General features: G+C 37.3%; 1 protein-coding gene across 3 annotated transcripts in view; it reads right to left on the minus strand.

Annotated features, from left to right (window-relative positions):
• Positions 1-139: 139 nt before the first annotated feature.
• FRS2 (fibroblast growth factor receptor substrate 2) overlaps positions 140-24,545 on the minus strand; it is a 44,971-nt gene continuing 20,565 nt past the window's right edge. For all 3 annotated transcript variants that reach the window (XM_083860250.1, XM_083860248.1, XM_083860249.1), the window contains 6 exons: positions 12,927-13,032; positions 10,498-10,589; positions 8,480-8,666; positions 5,333-5,491; positions 4,354-4,517; positions 140-2,039 (listed from right to left, as the gene is read on the minus strand). In XM_083860250.1, the coding sequence (XP_083716376.1) occupies positions 1,089-2,039; positions 4,354-4,517; positions 5,333-5,491; positions 8,480-8,666; positions 10,498-10,563 (1,527 nt within the window). In that variant the 5' untranslated portion in view covers positions 10,564-10,589; positions 12,927-13,032 and the 3' untranslated portion in view covers positions 140-1,088. The remainder of the gene's footprint in view (positions 2,040-4,353; positions 4,518-5,332; positions 5,492-8,479; positions 8,667-10,497; positions 10,590-12,926; positions 13,033-24,545) is intronic.

The raw sequence follows: 24,545 nt of genomic DNA on the forward strand, positions 1-24,545 counted from the left end.
GTGTAACCTGTGTTTGATGCTTTAGAGGAAGACAATAACTGCATAATAAACCTTTCCATTGTGCAATAATGCATACTGCTGGAGAGCTGGGATATTCCTGTCAGGCATAAAAAAGTAGAACACTGGACGAAGACAACCATTTGACCTTCAAGAGTCTTGCTTTGTCAAATACAGAGAGTAAGACAAATACATACATGACCCTGAACAATTAAAGCTATGTACAAAATTTTGACTTTTAAAACAAGACATTATGGAACAAATAAAAAGGAAACACACAAATGCAAAGAAAAGAAGGCACACTGAACTAAGAAATGACAAGAGAGCCTTAATTCTTACAGCCCACCTTTGAATTCCTTCACAAAAACCCAAAAAACTCAGATGAGATTAAAATTTTGCCAGATTTCAGAGGGAATTTGATATGTCACTTGGAATTCTATTCCAGTGGAAGGAGCTTAAGGCTAGTTTTTGATGTGTTTATAGCTCTGATCAACAACCGTCAATGTGACCTCTCAAATAGCACACAAGTTAAGAAAACTGTCAGGAATTAGAGGCCTTCTTGCCCACAGGAAAAAAAGGTATGGTGTTTATATTCCTTGAGATGAACCAATATATCTTGTGTATGTCAAACTGAGTGAATTAACGCATTACATAGATTTCATTCTGGAGGAACCACTTCAATGGAATGAACATCAGATATGTATATTGAAAGATTAGGTTTACCTGCTAATAATGCACATATCAAGAGGCTTTAAAAAGTGTTATAAATGCCATTAATGAGTATAGGCACCAGACCAGAATATTTATAAATTCAAAACTGGCATGTCACTCAGACTCTAATCAATTAAAGAGGCACTGTGAAAGGTGGTGATGCTGCTATGCAGTAATTACTTCTACTGTAGAATGAAATAGTGTTACCTAAAATGAATACTTGCTCTACATTAATTCCCTTTAGTAAGACAAGTACACGAAGTATGCAGAAAAAGTTCTTTTAGTCTATAAAAGGCGTTAGTGTTAAGAAATGCAAAGTACTCGCATCTTCAATTTTATAAACTTCACAAAAGGTGCAAATGATTCAATGCTCCCCAGGCTCACATAGGCAGGTCAGTACTGTTATGTCTAGTTTTCCTAGAAGTACCATCATCTCGGGGCAGTGCTTTTTGCAAGCTTGACATAGCAGCAGTTCTTTCAATGTCTATCACAGCATACAGCTCTGTGCGCCTGGTTGGAGTCTGCGGAAGTGGAGTGGTGGGGGTTTTTGGAGTCTGAGGGTTGTCAGAGTCACTACCACCTTCCAAGTCAACCTGTATATAGTTGAGCTGCCTGTGTTCTAAACTTGGACGCCTAATGTCAAAGTTAAAGACTGTTGGGGTACAGTCCCGACGTCGTGGAAATTCTACTTTATGAGCACTTGCTGGTACGGTTACATTCTCTGTATTAACATAGTTATGCATTAGGTCTAGGTTATTGTGGTAGCCATTCAGAGACGGGGTCTTTGGTCCTAAACTGTCATCTTCATCTCTGCTCAGCTTGCGGGCTTCCCAAACAGGAGGCAAGGATGGCAAGTTCTCGTAGTTCAGCAGCGCAGTTCTTCTCTGAGCAGAGTTGTTAATGTTCTGGGTGTCTGAGGTACTGGTTGATGTCAAACGACCTCTCCTGACCCCTGAGGCACTAGGGATTGATAACCTATTTATATTTTCATACACCAATTTATTACCAGATGGTGTCTCTCTACGTTCATCACTGTCATACCCAGTGTCCCATTCAGTGTTGTTTGTGCTGCTGCCACTAACTTGATCTCTCCCAAGTTGTTCCAGTTTCTCTCTTTCCATTAACTGCCTTTGAACAGGTGTTGGTCCTAAAACAAACTTCACTCCTTCAGGCTCCAGGAGAACCTGAGCATCTCTGTCATCAGTACACATCTGATCTTCTTTCACTTTAGTTGTTTCAGTGTTTGAAAGCTTTGATTCCAGTGGCACATGCACACTTGATCGATTTTTTCTTTCCTCTTGTACTCCAGTAGTGTTTACGTAAGTGTGCACCTAAAAATGAAAGAAAAAAGAAGAAATTCAAGCACTATTGTGCCTTTCTCCCCACCCCAAATTAATTAGCTTCTTAACTCCCCACTTTTCTAATCAAAATACCTGAAAAGAAAAACTTGCGATGGCAGGTGTTTAAGAGCAAAAGTCACTTCTCTTGCATTTTGCTAAACTGTAATCAGTTTTAGGTTTTTCCCCTGAAATTTTGTTATTAGTTATGTTAATGTTCCTCCAATGAAAAACCAGAGTTTATATCTTACACTGATAATTATTTTGATGTTTTATCTCAAATAAAACATGTTTGTGCTCTAATTCTAGAGCTTGGCTCTAATCAAGGCCACTGTGGGCTGTTCCTATTTAGCTCATTACTTTACCTGGGCAGATCACTGAGAGCTCTACTTTGTTGCCCCTTACCCGTGACCAACAATTACTCTGGCTAAGTTTATGTTCATAACTTCCACACTGCAAGGAAATCTACTGTCCATACAAAGGAAAAAACAAAACAAAACGAACAACCAAAAAGAAAACTACAGAGAGACCTAAGAAAACCCTTGGTCTCTTGCTATGTACTAGTCCAGGAACAAAAAGAAAGGCTGGGTCCACAGGAAGAACTATCCATTCTTTCTTCAAGAGCCAACAGCCTTCTAAGAACAAGAACTCAAGTAGAAAAATATACAATTCCATATGAAGTATGGCACTTAGAATTAAGAAGAAGCAGGAGTTGACACCGTATGTCACTAAGAAAGGCAGAAATACACTCGTAGGTCATATCCCTCCAGTTTCCACAGTGGATCAATACCAGACTGAATGGGAAAGACTGGATTCCTTCTCTAAATTTTAATCCTACGTCTGGATACGCAAACAGCAAAAGTAGTATTTTACAGCAGCAGTCATGTAGCTTGCCAAGCTCTCTGTCAAGCTCTGCAAGTTGAAGTGTCATTTACCAGCTCACTTGACTCCTCCACTGATTTTTTTAAACTCACTTACTATTCAGTAACTCCAACAATAAGACCTGAGCTCTTCTGTGTGGGCTCCTAACAAATCCTTTCCCACAAGATAGTTCACACACTCTGCTCTGGCTACCTTCTCTTGTTTCCAACACTGTTTCTTGTCACACTTGAAAGTCTTCCTAAACCACATGACATTTTTAAACTTGACTATCATTTTCATCAACAACCTGAGTGATGAGAGAGAACATATCCTGACAGTTTTCAGTCTATCCAGACTGGTAGGGCTGGATCTCAGCAACCAGGAGAACCGAACTCATAGAAACCTTACGAAGTTTAGCAACAGCAAATACAAAATCCAGTGCTTGGTATGAAACAACACCAACAGTACAGGCTTGATGCCAACTGATCGAAAACAGCCTTGCAGCAAAACTTCAGGGGTCCAGGTGGATGGCAAGTTGAATGTGAGTCAGCAGTCTGCTCTGGCAGCAATGAAAACCAAACATGCATTGGTTTCTGTCAGCATAGCACAGCCAGTAAGTTAAGGAAAGTTACTATTACCATCAATTCAGCTCTCACGAGACTGAACAGAGTAAAAGACAGCACCATACTGAGGGCCGTGACTAGAAAGGAGCTGGAGTACATGACAAACAAGGAGAAGCTGAGGACACCATGTTAGTTCCATTAAGGCAGGGAACCACCTAATAGCTGTTTTCATCTACCTAAGAGGTAAAGCAAAGACATAGCCAGACCCTTTTTGGGGATGTTCAGCAAAAGGCCAAGGGACAGCCAACACCAGATGTAACAGGCAAAACTCTGATAATATTTTAAGAGAGAAATTATTTCACAACAAAAGTGGTGAAACACTGGAACAAATGGCTCAGATTCTGTGGAATCCCGTTGCCTGTAGTATTCAAAATATGATCAGGACAAGGCTCTGTGCAGCTGTCTCTAACTTAAAACTTTGATCTAGAGGACTGGAGGTCCCTTCTAACCTAAATTATTCCATGGCTTCTATTTGGCAAATAGAAGACGTATATAAATAAGCTTTTTGACCAGCATCTCTCATTATAATGTACAATTATTCATGTTTAAAAATAATAATTTAAAAATAATTTTTGAAAAGAGTATAATGCAAACACATACTTTCTGTATCTTTATTTTTACATAAAATATGAATTCCTCAGCAAGCCATTCTACAAAATATCATTTTAAAGAGTCAAGTCAAACACTTTTCTGAGGTAGTTAAAATATTGTAGGAATACATTACACCTGTTACTGTAAAAGAAAGTGAAAGCCTACAGAACAATCATGAGAAAAATGTGAAGTAATGTAGAACCTAAGTTGTATGAAGGGAAAAAAGCACCCACTTGCTCCTCTGCTACAAGTAAGGGATGTGTTGACTCTTCACCGACAGAGGGGAGGCGCGCGCTGCCGACAGAAGGGTGTCTGCTGGAAGGGTGTGATGAAGCATCTCCAAAGGACGGGTATCTGGGGTAGCCGTTGGGTAAACTTTGTGCATTGAACCCAGGAGCTGATTCAATTAGAAAACAATCAAAACCATATTAAAATAGAACATTTTACTGTATACGAATAAGATACTTTATAGCTAAAGTTTAATTTTCAAAGAGAAAGTAAAATATGTAAAGCAATATTAAATATTCACAAAGCTCATTTTTGCTCAGAGGAAGGAAATGGAAAACAGAAAAGAATCCCAGTATTTACCAGAACACATTTCTGAAGCAACCACTGAAACCTAGGTGTATTACACACCCAGTAAGCTCCCTACAACTTTTCTTTCCCCCATTAGCATATCTCCCTGAAAAACAGAGACTCCTTTACCTAAGCTTCCATTTCTCTGAAATCGTCAATAAACTGGAATTCATAGTTTCAAATATCAAGCCATCTGCGTGAGATTTCAAAAATACCAGAAAATTTTAGGTAAATACTTCATTCACCCCTTCATCTACTCAGAGCAAAAGAAAGATTCCAAACCAATTGCACATGTGATTTAAACAGTATTTTTTTTCCCTAATAAAAAGTTTGAAACACTGCCCAACATTAACATTTCTCTGAAATGCTATACGTAAAGCACATTGATATACCATAAAGCAATTCAAAAAGTGTATTCATAAGTGTTCTTATGCAACAACTAAGTTCCCAAAACTTTTTTCTTGAAGATAATCCTCAGTAAGTACCTCAAGAGAATGCATTACTGGTAATTAGCCTCTCAGCTTTAAATTAGCCTTCCTTTTAATTACTCAAAGATTAAATTCAAATCAAACACTATTTTCAGCTAAATACCACATTACATTCAGGTATGTCATCTGACAGTAGAACCATACGTACTGGTAGGTGTTCGAGGGGTTCTTGGTACTTCCAATTCAGTTTGATGATTATTCCTTTCTACTACTGGCTCTTCTACCACATTTATGCTATTATTCTGCATTATCTCTTGTAACATGTTAAATAGCTCTTCTGCCCGGGCACACTTAAAGGCAAAGATTCCTACAAATACACCAAAAAAAAAAAAAAATCAAGGAACATGCCTTATAAGATATACATAACTTTCAAGAAATAAAACTGGAATCCACATAATGAATACCTGTTAAAGAAGCAGAAGTGTTATGAAAATTTTTTTTGCACCAAAACACACAAAATTACTGTGACAACCTTTAAAGTGGTTATCTAATAGAAGAATAAGATTCCCATGCACCAAAAGTTAAATTAGAACAGAAAACTGATTCAGTTAGGAGCAAAACTAAGTTTTGAGTGCTAAATGAGGGGAAAAAAACAAGTGGGATTTTTTTTCTTTTTTTTTTTTTTTTTTTAAGCTGATAAAAAGCATACCTGTTAAATAAATACATATTTAACTACAGTGGTGCTACAAAGTCCTATTTCCTAAATCAGATTTCTATTAAACTACCATAAAAATAAGATACCTGCACAACAGAAAAGGATTTGACACTGGGTAAAAGTTCAGTTTCTTTAAGAAGACTAAGATGAAAAGCTAATAAGACGAACTGTGTGGAACAGACAGTAACAAACTAATTGCTTCAGGCTAAAGGATAGACACAGAACACAAAGTTAGCAGCAATACCATGTATTTTGCGTGTGTATTGTGCCACTTTGCCTTTGAACAGCAGGGAGTGTCCCAACTTACCCTCACCAGCAAAGTCGCAGCTTTGGATTATTCTTCCATTGAAAGCATGAAGTTAAAGTTGACACGCTTGTTAAATGTGGGTGCAGGTGCTCATTTTTTAAAGTGAGTATTACAATCTTAAAACACTCTTTACTGAAAACTACCTACCTATATAGCCACTTCTGAAAGTGCAGTTCTGTGAATACACTGGCAATTACTATCATCATATATATTTAGGGATGCAGTGCTGTGACAGACAAGAGCCACCAGAAATGCTTCACATGGCAGAAGTTCACACAACCCCAGCTGGGAATACAAATGGGCTATGAGGAACAACACTTAGCTATTAATATGCAGCTGCTGCACTGAATAAACTTCATGTTTGCAACACTGCAGCTATCTCTAGAGCTATTATTACTATATGTCCCTTACCCCTAATTCAGCCATGTACAATAGTCCATGTTTAATATTTTGTATATTTCTGAATATTCACACTGGATATTTAAATCTTAATGGACAAAACCCAGAATTTTTAAAAAATCTAGGTTCGCAAACTCTAAAAGGCTCCCAGTATGTGTCCGTGAGAAACACAGCTGACTTTAAATTAATTCATATTAAATACAATGTGATCTGTCACACAACATGGTGACATACCAACTTCTCCAGGTTTTATATCCTGAATTATCTGTTAGATGTGCTCCCAAGACATGTCTGCAAGGTTTTTAATACCTAGCACAAACTCAGTGTTTCACCATCATTGCTTCTCACAACTTATCAATAGAAATAACTTGATATTAAAGAAAAAACCTAAACAAAAATACTGAGTAATGTAAGAATTTGCTGGGCAGTATTCAGGGAATTCTCAAATGAAAAACTTCTTGTTCATCCCAATAAGTGAAGATGAAGTTTTGCAACAGTGCCCACAAAACCCACTGTAGTTTTCAGGAACAATGTTCCATTGCAAAAGGGCAGCAGAGAACATTTTCTGCCAGATTTCTTTTTTCTAAATATTCACAGTATTTTAGTATTACACAAGGAAAGCAAGAAGCAAAAGAGGGAGGAAAGAATTGCTGCTTACACAGCCTGCTTAATCTTGTTAAAAAAAAAAAAAAAAGGAAAAATTAGAAGGAAGGCAGAGATGTCAATTAGACTTGGTGTAAGATTTTGCAGACTTGCTAATAGAGTGTAGAGAACAACATTCAAATTAATATTTCCAATTAAGTATTATTAGTATCTGTTTTCAGTGTTCAGAAGAAGCAGTAAATTAAACCTGCAAAACCCATTCAAGTGACTATCTTCAAAACAAAGTTTATTACTTTAAGAATGATGAAAATTTAGTTTAGTATGGAGTATACCACAGTGTTTGAAAATATCTCCATTTCTCATAAGGAGATGAACTGAGAGTGCCTTTTAAACTCCCATTGAGAAAAACTTGTCTTCCGTTACCTCTGCTTGGACAATGAATATTGACTGAGTTCATTTACGATCCAGTTCTTTCATCTTTCTAAGCTTTTAAAAGTGAAATTAAAAACCAAAACCTAAAATCATTGATAAGAACACTGGTAAATGCCAAAAGAAGAACATTGGAACTTAATTTCACAACATATGAATGCATAGGAATTCCAAGCACACACAGCTATTTCACAGTAGGAAGATGCAAAGCAAGGCTCAACAGAAATAGCTGTTCCCTTGGGGACTGCTGCAGGAAAGAGAGAAACACCTGACTGTTCTTAGAGGGAGCCAACCTTGGCAAAGGCAGGCATGGTCTGGGTACTGGAAAGGTAACCATCTTTTTCCAATGAAAGCCATTCAAGAAATGACTGAGCATAGCTGAAGTATACACACCTCAAGTCAAAATTCGAGAATTGTGTCATTAATATTAATGAAAGTGGTATTTGCTTTAGGAAGAGGATGAAGCACAAGTGTGTTACTAAAGGCAATAATAAGGTGGGGACATCCTGTTCATATCAGCACTTGAGGCTTTTAAAATCCTAAAAAAAGAGAATTCTTTGATTTTGAGGGGATTCCTCCAGTTTCAGATTCTACTGCCTCCCCCTGGAAGTCAAGTCAACCTCTGAGGCAGGAGAATTTCCCTGTGAAAACCACCTCCTAAGTTGACCAAAAGAATACTCACATAGAAGCTTGAAGTCCTCCATACCTACAAATGCCAAAAACTATGTGCAACTCAAATCCTCATTCTACCAGAAGACCATTCCCCGTAAGGTAAGTTTTTTTCCAGAAACCACATTAACATACAGAACTATAGCCTTTATAACTCTTGCCAAAGGACTGGCAAATGTCTTCCAACATCAAATAAATTTCAAAAAAGCTTTATATACAGCATTTCCACATACCTTGTCCAGTTTGACACCTTCGACCACTTTCAAAAGAGAAAAGATTTGAGTCATAGCCATAGCGACGGAGACAGAGGTAGTGCCATTTTACAGAGTCCCTTTTACGGGTGTACAAAATTAGTTCTGTATCTGTAAGTTCCATTATGCCAGAACCCAGTTCATTACCATCATCATCCACGTTAATAACCTATAAAAAAGAAATTAAAAAGCATTAGGTAATCACCCTTTTGAGAAACAACACCACTTTTAATAATCTTAATGCCTGACTGGTAGACTCCATCTGTATTAGTTACAATCCTTGAAGTGAACATTTACAAAAAACAAAATAACCCAACAAACTAGTTTCTGTGCTACCCTAACCCAGAATTTAAAAAATTAAAATAATAACTTAGTTAAAAACAATACAAATGAGGCTGTCAACATTACTGTAAAATCTGATGAGAAATTTAAAGTAGAAGAGATTTGTAAGTTAAATATTTTTTTTAACTGGCCTTATGTACATATTCTAGTATTCCCACATGGATAACGCATACCTCAGATAATGGAATCTTTCAGAGCCCCATTTTTAAAAAAAAAAAGTATTTGCTTTGTCATATAACCCCACTTACAGTTGGGAAAAGGAATGAGAAAGGGTAAGTGGCTCCAAGATAAAGCTTCCTTCACATACATGAATAGCCTTGCAATGTGCTGAATCACCCGACAGTTTTAGATATTTTGCTGCCGTTTTAGAGTTAACAAATAATTCAAATACCTTATAGTTATCTTGTGTGAAAAGAGGCATATAAAGATAAACTCTTGTTCTTTCTGCTTTTACGCCAGTTTTGAGGTCATCTGCATCCTTTATAGAACATGGTCAATATATATTTCTCCTCTATTTTACCTCACAATGCTGCTTTTAGTGGGATTCTTTCTTAATCAATAAAACAGCTACCAAAAAAATTTCCCTACAGAGTTAATGTTACTCCTTAAAGATATATTTTATATATCTTTATATATATATAAATATAATATATATTGACTTGAAATCTAGTCAATTAAAAAGAAGTAGAATTGTTTCATCTGCCTGTGAAGCTTATGCCCATTTTCCTCATTTTGCAGATTACATTCTTTCATCTTCCCCCAACCCCACTGCTAAACAAACAATAGAGAAATTCTACAAGGAGAAAAATAGGAACTAGCTACACACTGATGCATAAAGAGCAAGAAAACAGAAAAATATTTTATCCTTCAGCTTTCTTAACTGATAATATTAAACATTTCCAGAAATTCCCATGGCTTTAAAGCTCATTTCATTGTTGCCCTCAGGCAACACATGAATCAGTTTTTTACTATGGAAGCATTACATTCCTTTGTCAATTCACAGAGAGAGTTTGGAGCACAGAAGCAAATCTGACTTGTGTGACCTGTGAAAGGTATGTTGACTTACAGTCACTGACTTCAGCTGCTTCATGCTTAGCATGAACGAGTGCTCACAAGCTTATAAATTCCAGAGATATATATGAGACAAAAGGACACTTAGAAACAAAATTTCTCCACATAAAGGACAAAAGTTTTCAAAATGTATAATCAGTAGTGACCTACAAGTAAAATCAGCAGTCCTAAAATTTTCTGTTGATGACCCCACATTCAGGTTCATAACCACACTTCCCCAAAAGCTATTTATTCCCTTATGTGAAGGACTCCTCTCCTAACTTAACCTATTAACTTCCACAGGCGACACCACTTACTTGGGCTCTATCAACTGAAATGGAGATGGATGAAAATCACAGGGCTTCTTTTCTTTCCCAAAGATCAAAACTGTCCTAAAAAGCCTACCACGCCTAGGGAATTCCTGTCACTGCTGATAAGAGAGGGTTTCTCAAAGGCAGAAGAGAAACCTGTAGCCACAGGCACCTGCAACTCCGCAGTGTTTCAACTGCTAAGAAATTTGAACTCTATTTTCATTACTTTTTTAAATCACAGACACAGTCTGTAAAAAAAACCAGAATAGTTCACAGCACATCACACCAGCTGCCTACCTTAAACTTGTTTCGTTGGTTATCTGGGACAGTTTCTTTATCTGGACAGCTACAACAGCTACCCATGACTTCTTTAGAAGACCATCTGATCTCTAAAGGGAAAAAAAAAAAACCAACAAAATGATCATTTAGTTGAAATAAAAATGAAGTAACATCAACAAATAACCCAATGCAAATTACTCTGACATACAGTTCTTCATGATGAATCTTCCAGTCACATGTAATAAAAAAATCAATGTAGGTACTACAAATATGATAGTTAATTTAGATTTGACAGTAAGGAGTGGCAACACTGAGCTGTTAAAGTCCTACCAATAACTCAACTTGAGGTACTACCAAACATACTCATTTGATTTGTCACCTTAATTCCCATGGTAGCAGCCTGGGGGAAAACAAAACCCAACCACTTATTGTGTGAGATTTTCATCTCCTAAACCAGGCTTTTACACAAATGAGCACTCCCTGGCTCAGGAGCACCGCACTGGAGACACCTCTAGAAGCCCTGGGCTGTGGCAGGTTACCAGGCACAGGCAACACAAAGAGCCCATATGGCAATCCCAAGAGGCTGCCCTGGCTTTGGCAGCTCCAGGGTGGACACACTCCAGGCCTGCAGGCAGCCCTGTGCTGGCAGCCATGCAGTGAGGCTCCATGCTTCCAATTTTGAATACTTGTCATATAGCAGTGTATATCAAACTATGTCATTAAAGACAAGGGAAGGAAAAAAACCCCACATTCAAGACAAATATTTTAAAACTTGGGGTTTTTTTTTATTTCTGTTGAGTTCCTTAAGGATTAAATTGTGTTACACATGCATTTTAACACAGTAAAATACTCAAGTAACACTGAACAGCATGGCTAAAGTAATGAAACCAAAAAAAGAAATCTTGGTATTTTTTGTATTTTCATTTAAAGATTTCTGTGTGTATGGCAAAACTTTCACAAAACAGTATGATAAAATATTCACAGAATGAAGTCTCACAACTTGCTATTTCACCCTCTACCACCATGGAAAAAGGTGTTAAGTCTCATATTTCTTAAATACAAGAAAGTCTGACAAATGAAAACTTAACTTATTTACATCTTTATATTGGATAAGAACTAAAATTTCCACTACCCGAATGACAAACAGGGCAAAATCCTGGAAGAGAGTTATTAAGTCAACAGGAGATATCACATTAGAAATCAAGAAGAAAGAAGACACAATGGACTGATAAGCTTTCCTGACTAGAGGGAAAAAAATCCAATGACATCTTAAGAAAACCGTGACTTGGTTTCTAGACAGGCATTTTTATCAGCATGCAGCAGTGGTATCCATGTACATTTAGTCTGCTAAGGGATAAGGTGCAAAGAATACAATAAAGAGCAGCTAACTCTGCCACTTTTTTTGATCAGGAAAGTCACTCAAAAGAGATACTCCTAACTCTAGAGACTGTATAAATCAGCCACCAAGAATCTCCTGCAGAGGTAACAACACTGCTCCAATTAATCCAGTCATAAAGAGACAAAATACCAGACCGCTAACCAAAATCATGGATTCGTTAATGTAATTTCTGGCCATAGCATGAAAACATGCATTATATTGACAAAGACTTTTTCCCCAACTCAAAATGAAACTGGGGGTTGCTTGTTTGCTTCTACTGTGGGGGAGAGAAGCTATGCTAATAGAACAATTTTTTATTGTGAAGTTTTGAAATCTCTATAGTAGTAGTAGTAGTAATAGTAGTTCTTCTTTCTCTTCTATTTAGAAAGGGAGATACAGGTAATTACACCTGTTTCTGGTTTCCTGCCCTGGCACCCCACAGTGCCTCAGTACAGTAATGTCCAGGTGTTGCTCCTGTCAGCCTTCTGCCACTGTGCTATTTACCCTGAGAATCCCCTGTATGAAGAGCAACAGGTGACAATAGCCTTAATGCAGATTAACAGTGAATATTCTGGTCCATACAATGTAGTTGCATACAGCTCTAGCAGCCTTCAGGCACAAATGCATGCACTTAACAAAGCCCAGACTTAGACCTCCTCAAATGTAAACAGAACTACATAGCTGCATGCTGTTAGTATCAGACTTTCTATGCATTCAGCATGAAATAACTGACCTAGTCTGTTGAAGACAGATGTTTGCTTCTTTAAAAAAAAACAACCCGAGAACTTAAAATGCAAAGCACTTTGGAGAAAAAAAATCACTAGAGTTGCAAGAAGAAAGCTGTAGTACATGAATATGTTTGAAGCACAGCCTCTGTATCTCAGGAACAACAAAGAAAATGTATGTAACCAATAGTCATACAAGCTTGTTATTTTGTCTCAAGCATGTTCTAATACTAATATTTCAGAAAACCAAGAACTGAGATGCTGCTTTAAAGGAGAGATGTGAACCAAGGCTATGAGGAAGAAATTAAACAGCCAAGGAACTGGCAAAATTAAAAATCACTCACCTAGATTTGGCCATTAATATTCCCAGCCTCTGCTGCAGCATTAGGGTTTCTATCATACTCAAAGTGTCATGCTGTCTTGTCACAGAACTAATCATTGGACCTAGAACTAGAAGGGTAAATAAAAGTGTCAATTTTTCTTTTTGTTTTTAAGATGCCAGTTAGTAAACTAACAAAAATACATGCTTTTGTTTATAATTACTTTGTGAGTATTATGTCAAGCAAGGTCTTCATGATGCTTCAGATAAGACTGATCTGAGTTGCCCTGGCATTTCAGCGCCTTGGAAGAAAATAATCTGGCATTCCTTTCTGCAGTGTAACCTGTCACACTGGGGACTCCATTCATTCTCCACTCACTGCATACATGCTTCAGTGTGGAAATGACAGATGTGAAGCTCCCGTTATCCTCAGTGCACACCCACCCAAACCAACCCAACCCACAGCAGACAAACAGAAGAACACGTACAACTCACTCTATTTTACCCCATCTTGCTTATCCTACTGAATACACACAAATGCTGACTTGTATGGTTAACACATCATCCTTTCTCTGCTTCCCTCATGATTCTTGCTCCATGACATTAACCATAAACTGCTTGCTTTTACTTCCCCACCCCCCAGATCATTCTCTCTAGCTATCCACTCACATTTAACACTAAAGCTAACTGCCGCTTCCATCACGCTAACAGCTGGCAGTCTCTGTTCTCTGTAAAACTGCCAAACAAGCACTTGATGTTTCCTTTGATGCTGCTTTTTAAACTCAATAGAAGGGCTAATTTCTCAGAATAATATTTTATTAGTAGTCTTCTTTATCAGTCTTTCAGGACGTCTATGTGAACTTCTTTGAGACCACTGCAGCTTTCCTTATAATTTTTTTTTGCCGCAATTCTTTGTATTCATCAACTGCCCCCTGTCTTGCCCCTGGATTAAAATCATCTTGGCAAACCAATGCACCCTGCATTTTTGCATCATATCTCATGTAATGTAGTCCTAATTTCATCCCAGGTCCTAGGCATGATTATACCAGTTGTGGAACCCTCTTACTTGTGAAAGGATTATGCAAGATATTACCAAAAATTCAACACCAGCAAACGCAAAAATAACACTCCTAGCAAAGAAGCTCTATCTGTTAGGAAAGATCAGTCACATAGTCATGCAATGCAACAGAAACTCTAGTTGGACAGCTATCATAAAACAAATTATAAAAAGTGTTTGGAAACACTTCAAAGTGACAAACCAAAAATATAATTCTATTGTATGAATCCACAGTGTACCCACAGATGTAGTAATGTATGCCATCAGTACTGTACAGAATTGTAGGTGACAAAGAGAAGATAGATAAAGCATAAGTATTTTCCAAATGTAAACATTAGAGAACAGCAGCTGACATTATTAAGAGGGGGTTCAAACACATCAGTTCATTCTGCACATGATCCATAGCTAAACTTTGTGAACTGCAATGTCTTGTGGGAATGAGTTACAAAATTTTAAAGATTCAGAAAGTAATTGGACAAATGCAAGCTCCACAAAGAACTTTTAAACTCAAGGATGTTGTATCTGGCTCCAAAAGTCTCTAAGTTGCAGAAACTTAGAAGAATCTTAAAGAATGATCAGAAAATGTTCCTTCTTACTATTCCCTTCCCCATATATTTACTATTGGCTACCAGAATTTACTAGATACTGTCAGAAACAGGATACTGGACAAACTGATACTTCAAGTGTGACCCAATAAAGCCATTCTAATTAACATATGTAGATGACATCAACTCAGCAAAAATTTGTGAGTGCTCTGCCATAAGACATTAAAAAAATAAAGTAATTAAAAACTTTTACTTAACTTGAAACTAAACCCTAGATTTCACAAAGGTACCAAAAGGTAAACTTAATGAACTGCTTGACAGAGATGCACTTTTGCATACAGTTGTGTATCTATCCCTCTGCAGGCTCAAGCTTTGGTTATGGGATGGCCCTACCCAATCTCGCTGCTATTATTAAACTGTGAGTTTGATCAGGTTAGATTTCTGCTGGCTTAGCACACCAAACCAGCTATCAGAGAGTCCAGCAAGTGCCAGAGGCAGCTGGGGACAGAATCACAGCCTTAGTCACATCTACCCAGTTTTCAGAAAAAATCAGCCACTTCACTAACTACTGTGAGTGAAGTTACCAAATTCCCTGCTAAAATTTTCATAACAGGAGAATGGAAACAGGGAGCAGAAAACCTGACCCATCCACTCTGGTGAAATCTTAGGAGGTAGTAATTAGAAAAACAATTAAAATAAAAGTGTTCATAGGCAAGCTATCCTAATGCAGGTATGTTTGCACTGGTCTTTACCTTGGTATTTTTCTAGCACAGTTTTAAACCTTTTACATGGTTTGGCTACCTAAAGCAGACTAGCCTATTTCAGTTACCTAAGAATGATTCTTAAACAATCTAAAGAGAGTTTTATAATGGATTAAAGAAAGCACACAAACTTGCAGCACCTAACTTTTTTTAAATGCAAAGCAATAACAAAATTCTCCAAACAGTTGCTTCCAATTACAAGTTGGCTATTTACTCAGTTCAGGACTTCCTTAAATTTTCCCAGATTGCAAAATATTTACCCAAACTTAAACATACAAGAAGAAGTAGACATTTCCACAGTCACAACCCTAAGTTATGTCTACAATGTCAAATTTAGTAGCTGTAATTTCCCATTCACAAAGCATCAGTGGTGGTTGTGTGCAGTCATGAAAGGAGGGAGAAAGGGATGGAGAGGATTTTCTGCTTCTCCCTAACACATTCAGTACTGCACTGCAAGGTAAAAATCCTAGGCAAGACAAACAAGGATCAGCACTCATCTAAAACTTGTTAACGGGAGTGAAAGGTAGGAACTGCTGTAACCTCACTAAGATTTATTACTTGGCTTTGTGAAGTAAAAAGTGGCTCTTTCCCTCACAGACTAAGCAGGGCCAACAAGTTATGCTAATCTCTCAGAAGTCGAGGAACACAAGGCATCAGTGTAAAGAAGAATAGATACTTTAAAATAATAATACAGTCAAAAGCTTGTAGATATTCTAGCATTTTCAATTCTGCTGTCTCCCCAGGCCAGGAATGATCTGAACAAGGTGTGCATTCCCCTTGTGCAAGAAAGGCCACAAGGACATGCTGCTATCATACTCCTCATTTGCTCATAGTCACCCCATTAAAGTCAGCTCACAGTTGCAAAGCTGATCTAAAAGCTGGTTTTAATTTAGCTCTGTGTGCTCTGGTTGCAGAATCAAACGTTAACTTCAGGAGATGTTTTCTTTACACATAAATTCCTCTCAAAAACTTCCTAAAAATCAGGGAGGGAAAAAACACCAAACCATAGCACACCTCAGAAGAGGCAGGGAGAAGCAAGCGTGCCTTGTCTGTTAACCCACCTTTTACACAGTCTTTTCAAATGAAAAAGTGGCCTTCAAAACCACTAGCTTGCCACAGTGCTAGGTCCTCTGTTATGTCTTTCCATTTACTGTGTAAGAAACAGAGTCCAGATGTTGGTTGTCTAAACTGCATCTAAACTAGACATTAGGAGTAAATATCACAAATAATGTGCTAGAGAACTGAACACACTGGAAGAGGCAAAACTAACTTGGATAATTTCTTCCCAAAGTTCAAAAGTCCTGGCCCTCAAGAATTTGGATGTTTACATTTCTAGAGGAATTCAGAGAAGTATCCCCAATTCAGTACTATGATGACCATCAGTACACCTGCCCAGTACATCCTGCAACCTCACAAGCAAATTGGAAATACTTGAAGAAAACACAGCCAAATCCCCACAGATACATTGTAACTAATTTTCTCTTCTCAGTTTTTGAGCACTTGTTGATGCCAATGTTTTTTCTACAGCAGGTGATAATTTCACCTGGAACATGTTACCTCAGAGATTAAATTGAGAGTATAAATCTGAACATCTCAGGTTATACATAGAAAATTTCTAAGTAACACATCATACTCTCTGCTCATTAACCAGAGTAGACATTACAGCAAAGCAGCATTCAGCTTTCCACACAAAGAAAAACTTGTATGACAGCAAACAGACAAATAAGAGAAATCAATTTACCATGTAAGAAAAATGTTATGTAGTAAGACAATGACTGTTTTATTGGCATGCTGCTCATTTCAGAATATAGGTGAAGGATGCTGAAGGGTACTGCAGTCAGTCCTTTGAATTTTGCTGGTAGCTGAAAACTGCCCATTTCACAACTGGCTAATGCAACAGATTAAAAGGATAACCTCTGTACCTAATGTGATATATGTTAGGTCTTTAGAGTCATGATGTAATCCGTGCTGGCAAATTCTACATGATTTAAGAATCCTGGTATCCGACTCGGACTTAAAACCACCCATACTTTGACCTTCTGTTTATTTTGGCTAGCATATCTTCACAGCCATGAGGCCAAGTTTTTAAACTAGAAATCGAAACCTTTCTGGTACATGGGATTCCCACATACCAGACCTCACATGCACATAAGAGATGAAGCACCAAAATAAAGCAAATAATTATTGAGTGTGGCCTTAAAATCCAAGAGCCTTATTTCCCCGATGGCCAAAAAAAGGACTTCTTCACTTCATAATTACCAAAAGGGAAAAAAAAAAAAAAAATCTGTCCATCAGAAAAGACTGACTTGAATGTCTGGAGACACAACAGACAAAGTAGGTGCCAAAGCTGGAATGTTCTCCCATGGAAACACAGGGTTTTAATCACATATGAGTGTTCAGAAGAACAGGGAGAAACCCATAAGAAATATAGCAAAAAAAGCACAAAATATTCTCCTTGCCTGCCCATGCCTGCCACCATCATTCAAATCTACTCATCTTCTTTCGGGTGTTCTGGAAGGCTCTTGCCTTGCACAGTCTGACAAACAACAACATAACAACAATTCACACCCAAGAAGCAAAGTTTTGGGAACAAGGCACTTTAATAGTACAGCAAACTGAACCAAGGTCAGACACAGTCCTTGCCCTTCATCCACCTGGCAGTGATTACTTAGAAAATTAATATTGAAGGTGCCTCAGTACCTTAGAAGGATGAAAAAAGCAGTACTAACAAACCATAACAGAGTTAAAAACTACAACGAAGGAGATCCAAGAAGAAACTAAACATGCTGAGAAAGAGTTTGGTGCCGCCGGCTGCAATTAGGGAAAACAAAGTACGAAGGGTTGAGGTGAAGTTGCAGAATCTAGTTTATAACTTTGCTTATGCTAACAGGTGGAGTTTTCCCTCAATATTTTTATTAAATGAGCATGTTGTCAGACTTATGATTAAAACACAGCAATAAATGTACACTCCTTTTCTCTCTTTAGCCCTTTCCAAAGGAATAAAACAAAAACAAAACAACAAAACTAACAGAACCCAAGCTAAACTGTAAAAGCTTTCTGGCTCCAATGAAAACAAAATTATTGCAACCACACACCAGCTTGAGCAGACCAGCTTGCCATTTCAGTGCAGTGGCCTCAGAGCCCTCTTTGAACACGCCTTGAGGAGGCTGATGCAGGATCACACCAGAACTCGCCCTCTCAGCAGCATTCCTTTCCCGGCACCTTCTGCTGCTGCCAACTGCCTGCTCTTCAAACTCAGAGGAGACTTTCTTTTTTTCTTACTCCTGCTTTTGAACACTCAGATCACCTCACAACTTGACTTGTTTACTGTGTATGTTTCCATATATTTGGATTCAAAATGAACAGCAACTTTTTATTTCATATTTATTAATGCCATATAAAAATAGCCAATATCATTTAATAAAACTAATATGAAATAAAATGTAAGGAAAAGCAAACTTGGAGCCTTGCTGTTTGTTTAAATTCAGAACTAGCAACTGATCTTGAAGATTCATTATGCAAAAATCTGAAATGGTATGCTACTATTAAATTAATTATCCACAGTTCTCTTTTAAAAGTGATCATTTTGGCAAAATGCTCACATTTAGGTGAGACAGTTAAACATTTGCAGGAGCATTGTTCAACAGTAATTCCTTAAAAAAACATGCTCATTCTAACAGAAAGCTATTATATTCACCACAATTACCACAGAAGTGAAGATTAAAGGCCAGGTCAAGTAGCTGAGCTAAGATGAGCAGAGAGAGAACTGCAGCAGGCAGCAATGTTGTGCCAACACTAAATACTTCATGGTGTTTAAGACCAGTCTATGTAACACCAATCCTACACCTCTCCACTTTGCTCTAGCATGGCATTCTAAGAACTGCATTCCCTTATCCTGAGGTGTGGTACCCCCATACCTTGGCCTGTCCCAATGCAATATAAAGGGTAATCACACATTTCATTCAGGTACTAGGTTGGTACAACTGTTTTATTCAACAAGTGCACACAGACACACATACAGCCTTAAACGGAGCTTCAAATTCTCTCCTCAGTTCCTATTTTGAAAACTCTAGGTCTTTACAGAACATGAATCTTGAACAGCAGCACAAAAGCTGTTTGCTTCACCATCACCATTAATCCCTCTGAGGATGTGGGACATCATTGCTTTTTCTACTCTTTAATCACTCTCAAAAAATGATCCTCTTACTCTAAACTTCCAGAGAAACAAGGCTTATGTTTTACTTGGTATCATTTTTAAAACAACTTACACACATGCAAATATTTTTCAATTTCTTAGTAAAACAATTTCTCCAGATCCACAGCACCATATTGTTTTCTGTGAATGTCTGCCAGATTAACTGCATCCTTTTATAAGAAATAGCAGAACATCAAACTCCAAACCATGACATTAGGTTAAACAAGCAAGAATCATAAATTATTTTGTTCTTGGGAAATCTGAATCTCTTTTAAAACATCCTCTAAGGAATAGCATATACTGAAAGCATCACTTTTACGCAACAATAAAACAGCAGAAATGGGACTGAAATTTTAAGAGCTGTGCTATGGAAATGCTTTTTGGATACAGGATCAAGGAGTAAGGCTAGGAGATGGGAAAATATAGTGGAAGGCTACAATAATTAAGTAATTGGGCCGAGGAAGAAGAGAGAATCTAGCTTAATTCTTGAAAAGGAAGCCTGACTTAAAATTGTTTAAATAGTGAGTCAGTTCTCCAGTATTTAACCACAAATGCCTCCTACAACTTGAGGCCTGCAGCTCTTGCCAAGTTTTCAAAGCCAATAAAGTGCCAAATCTTGTAATTAAGTAAATGTCATTGAGTTTATATTTTGTAATATTTTAATCTTTGTAATATTTTTTGTTCAAACATTTCAGGAAGGGTTAAGTTCTGTTTTTATGTTCTTGACATGTTTTAAACACAATTTTCTTATACATTAATAGAAACAACTCTGGAAAGCCTGCAAGGTCTTTCTTACCAAAATGTTGTGCAGATTCAGTAAGAAGTTATCAAAACTGAGACCACACCATTGTGTTTTATTAAAATAAATTAATAAACATAGTATGTATATCATTTCAGTATGTAGTCTCAGTATGCCCTTCCTCATCTAATCATTGGTTCCGCTATCAGCAAGTTCTTAGAACTTGGATACAAGGAATCTGGCGTTACCTGCACATCAAATGTTTATGTATGGTTTTTATTTCTTGGAAAACTGTCAACTGAATCCTCTCAAGATCTCATTAAATCTATTTAAAAAAAAAAAAAAAAAAAAAAAAAAAAAAAAAAAAACCTACCACCAAAAAACTTGCCTTCCTTATTTACCATTTTTCCATTTTCCACATAGAACTCTTCCCAGCACTTTTGAAAGGCTCACAATTTTCTTAGTTCTGTTCACATATTTCCTCACGAGCTTCTTGCACATTTTTTTCTTCTTACTTTAAGGAGACACTCTAAAATCATTTAAACTTATGGCCCATGGCCCCAAAACGTTACATAAAAGGGAAAGATTAACAATGGCTAGTTACACATCTAAATCAAAACTATGCAGATTGGTCACTGAAGTAAAATCCACAGTCTTAGGGTACCTTTTCTCACCACTGAACTGCATCTGCCAAAAATCAGGTTTAAATTAAATTTATTTTCTTTGTATTCACAGTGAAGAAGAGCATAAAAACATTTAGTTTATGTGGCTGATCTGCTAAATCATGGTAACTTGATTGCATAGATGTCTGTCTGTGCTTTGGGCTACATCAACTCATTAAAATTCTGATTATTGGGATGTGCATGGCAGATTTCAGTAAAACCCAATTATAATCACATTTGTGCTTCCAAGAAATGATTTTCTTTTTTTCATTGTTGAATCTCTTATAGTCAATTTTAAGTAATTTAACAACTATGTCTTTGAGTACTTCTTTGTTAGTGATTTAACACCCTCCCCATCAGTCTAGTTGATCCATGCCCTAAAAATTATTTTCCTATTTCAGATGGAAGCTACTAAAAATTAGTTTGATCTACCTGTACAATGGAGAGCAAAGTTTGACAAAAAGAAACAACCTTTATTCACAGTCCTCTGTAATTAACACACTTAAAAGGTCCACTTCCTTATACTACGCTTCTGTGCTTTTAAAAAGTTCCATTTAGGGTGTTATAAAAATGTGTCCTGCTTTATCACTGCTGAAACACTACAGAAACATCTGTATTAGCCTAGTTTTCTCAATACAGAGCCCTACAAAGCTTTATTCTGTTGTGGAAGATTTACATCACATATGACAACTGCTGTTCAGTGTTAAGATCAGGCACCATTTTGTTCTAACAAAGAATACCTTTTTATAACAAAGTACCTTTTTATAGAATCCGTATTGTCTGTTTTGTATAACTATCCTTTTACTATTTAAAAAGCTATAAAAGTAATATTAGGAGAATAAGTATCAATAGAAATGTGGATATCAGTGTGTGCATGTCAACATCTACACACTAGAACAGGGAGCAGGACAAAGATTAAAGCTTAGCTTGCCCTGATAAGGAGGAGCACCATTCCCACAGCAGTGCTCCCAGCAGCAAGGCCTGATCAGAAAGACACCAGTGGAAGAGCCTGTGGTGGGAAATTTTTGGGATTAAACTGTCGACTTTGTGTATCACATGACATTTAGAAGCACTGGTACATTTGACTACACAGAAAAATCATATTTGCTTTCTTGTGCTGAAATTATCTCCTATTGTCATAAGTGGCAGATATTTAAGGATAAAAGGCAACCTTTCTGGATTTTCATTTTCATAACACGTTTTCTAATCAACAACTGTGATGCCAGAATGTGTGCATTACATGCTATCACAAGGCAGTCATAGCCAAGATTTGGATTCATAAGTACCTATGAAGACTGAATAAACAAGAGTGACACAATTTGGTTTAGAAAAAAGCCTCTTAAGTGAAAGACCTAAAGAAGTGTCTGAACTTTCCCAGTGCAGGCACAGTAGCTTTAAGTTTCAGCCTCAGACAAACCTCACACACCTTCTCTTCTCCTTGGCCATGGGGAATTCAAGCACTGCAGAGTGTCAAATATCACCTGAAACACTGTAGCCCTCAAAGCCTCCATACAGATGTTTTGTTTCTCTACAACTGCATTCTGTGGTAATCTCTACACACTGGCTATATGTTTCTGTGTTATTTTGTGACTCAGTCTTTTGTGCTGCAAATTTCCGTAACTTCTAGATAGTAAGAAAGAGGTTGATGTAGTTCAAAATACCACACTAAAACTCCAAGCACTTTTGCATATGGAAAATAAACTGATTTGATTTATAGCTAGCATGAACAAGCTTGCCCTTGCCCATCCATTTTGTTAGCATTGATGGTTATATTGAATGCCCATGTTCTCTCCTAAAGAATTAATTCTAGAAACTGCTGTAGATGCCAAAACTTTACTACCATTACTAACCATGACTACATCAAAGCAGCATCCACAGCACTCTTTGAAAATGCTATCAATTACACAACAGGGTTTTGTCTTTACTTGGGACTGAAGTCTCCAAAATTTACCCTCCACAGCTACACAGTTTGTGCTTTTTTCTGACCAACTTCCAGAGTGGAAAACATATACATTTGAAGCCAGGGGGACCAGCATGTGTAGAGTACACTACATTAATTCTTCATATTTGTATGATGCTCTCTTTCACAAATCATTACTCAAATTGATCACACTCTCATTACTGTATGCCAGCTGTGCTATTTAATGGATAGTGAAGTAGTAGCACTTGGCAGAGCACATTAGCTTATAGGGTCCAAACAGTAGCTCTGCTGTTAATTTTTTATTATTAAACTTCAAAAAGACCTTGCAAACAAGAAACCAAAACAAACAGAATACTGATGCTCTGAAAATCCTCCATGTGAGTTGTCAATTCTGAGGTAGTGTGGATAAAGCAGACAAGTTGTCTCCTTTATGAAGAGTCCTTATTCACAAGTTTGCCACCATCTCCTAAACCAGGAGTTCTCAAACTGAAGCTTGCAATCTCAAGGTTCATTTCATCTTCCCATCCCTCCTACTCTCCCCTGCAGTTCAAGCAGCTCTTTGCAGGAGCCAGTGGAGAAATGCAAGGGGATAAACTGATTTATGTTCCTCCTCCAGCTAATACATCTCTACCTAAATGTATGTAAAATACCATTTATTGCTACTGAGAAATAAAATATAAAATAATAATAAAACCCCATGCCCACCTGAATTCAAGCTGTCTCAGGTTGTCCTTTCTAGAAATATGTTTTCAGTTACCCATCACTTCCAAACTTCAGCAGGTCATTGATAACTCATACTGGTTCTGGGTTAAAAACAATCATGGTTTTCCTTGCTCAGCTATTTTTTAACCCGGACCAGCTTCCTGATCAGGTTCACCACATGAACACTCAAACACAAGTCAGGGGCTGGCACTGTTTACACCGACAGCAGCACAAAGAGAAATGCTCTTTGAAACCATGCACACAGATACATCTTTGTAGTTACTTATTCCATGTTCCAGTTAAGTAATCAGTCACATCTTATTGTCAATGAAAAGTAACAGAAAACCTGAAAGAAAGGACAGAATAAAGAAGAATTCAGATTTAGGCAGGATCTTTTTAACAGAATAATTAGTTACGGTTCTGACCAATCCACAGGACTTGGAGCTTAATTTTCAAGCAGTTACAACAAGCAAAATGGATACCACTCCAATACAACAATTTTCTAGAAGAGGACAGATAAGTTTAGTTAGATAGTTCATTCAGCGAATCTGCTGCTTCAGAGTACTAGAAGTCTGCCCGAAAAGGACACAAAACCCGGTCATTCGCAGATGCTGAAAGTACAGCCCTTTGTGGGTAAAAACTCTGCAGTCTCTAGCAAAGCAGCACCACTTGTTTAAAAACATGAAATGTAATATGACTTGGCACAAATCCCATTTAAATAACAAGCCCATAAAGCTTGCTGGCACTTACTTAGAAAAGAGTGGAAAGAAAACAAAATCTATTCTAATTCGCTCAATTCTAAGAACTAGATTTGTATTTTAAATGTAGTATTTGTACATGACTCAACGTCTTAAACTAGACTTCAAGTATAGAGGAATACAAGTTAAAAAACAAATCCAGCATAATTGACTTACTAAGCCCCTTCTAGATTTACTCTCTAGGTGAAAACTCAAAGCAATAACATTTATAAAGTACAGATTTCCCTTGTTATATTTCTCTACTCCAGCTTATTAGCATCTCTGCAGCAAACTATATATTTTACCAGCTTTTTTTGAAATTAGG

Source organism: Zosterops lateralis (assembly GCF_965231275.1).
Source record: "Zosterops lateralis genome assembly, chromosome: 4".
Taxonomy (NCBI): domain Eukaryota; kingdom Metazoa; phylum Chordata; class Aves; order Passeriformes; family Zosteropidae; genus Zosterops; species Zosterops lateralis.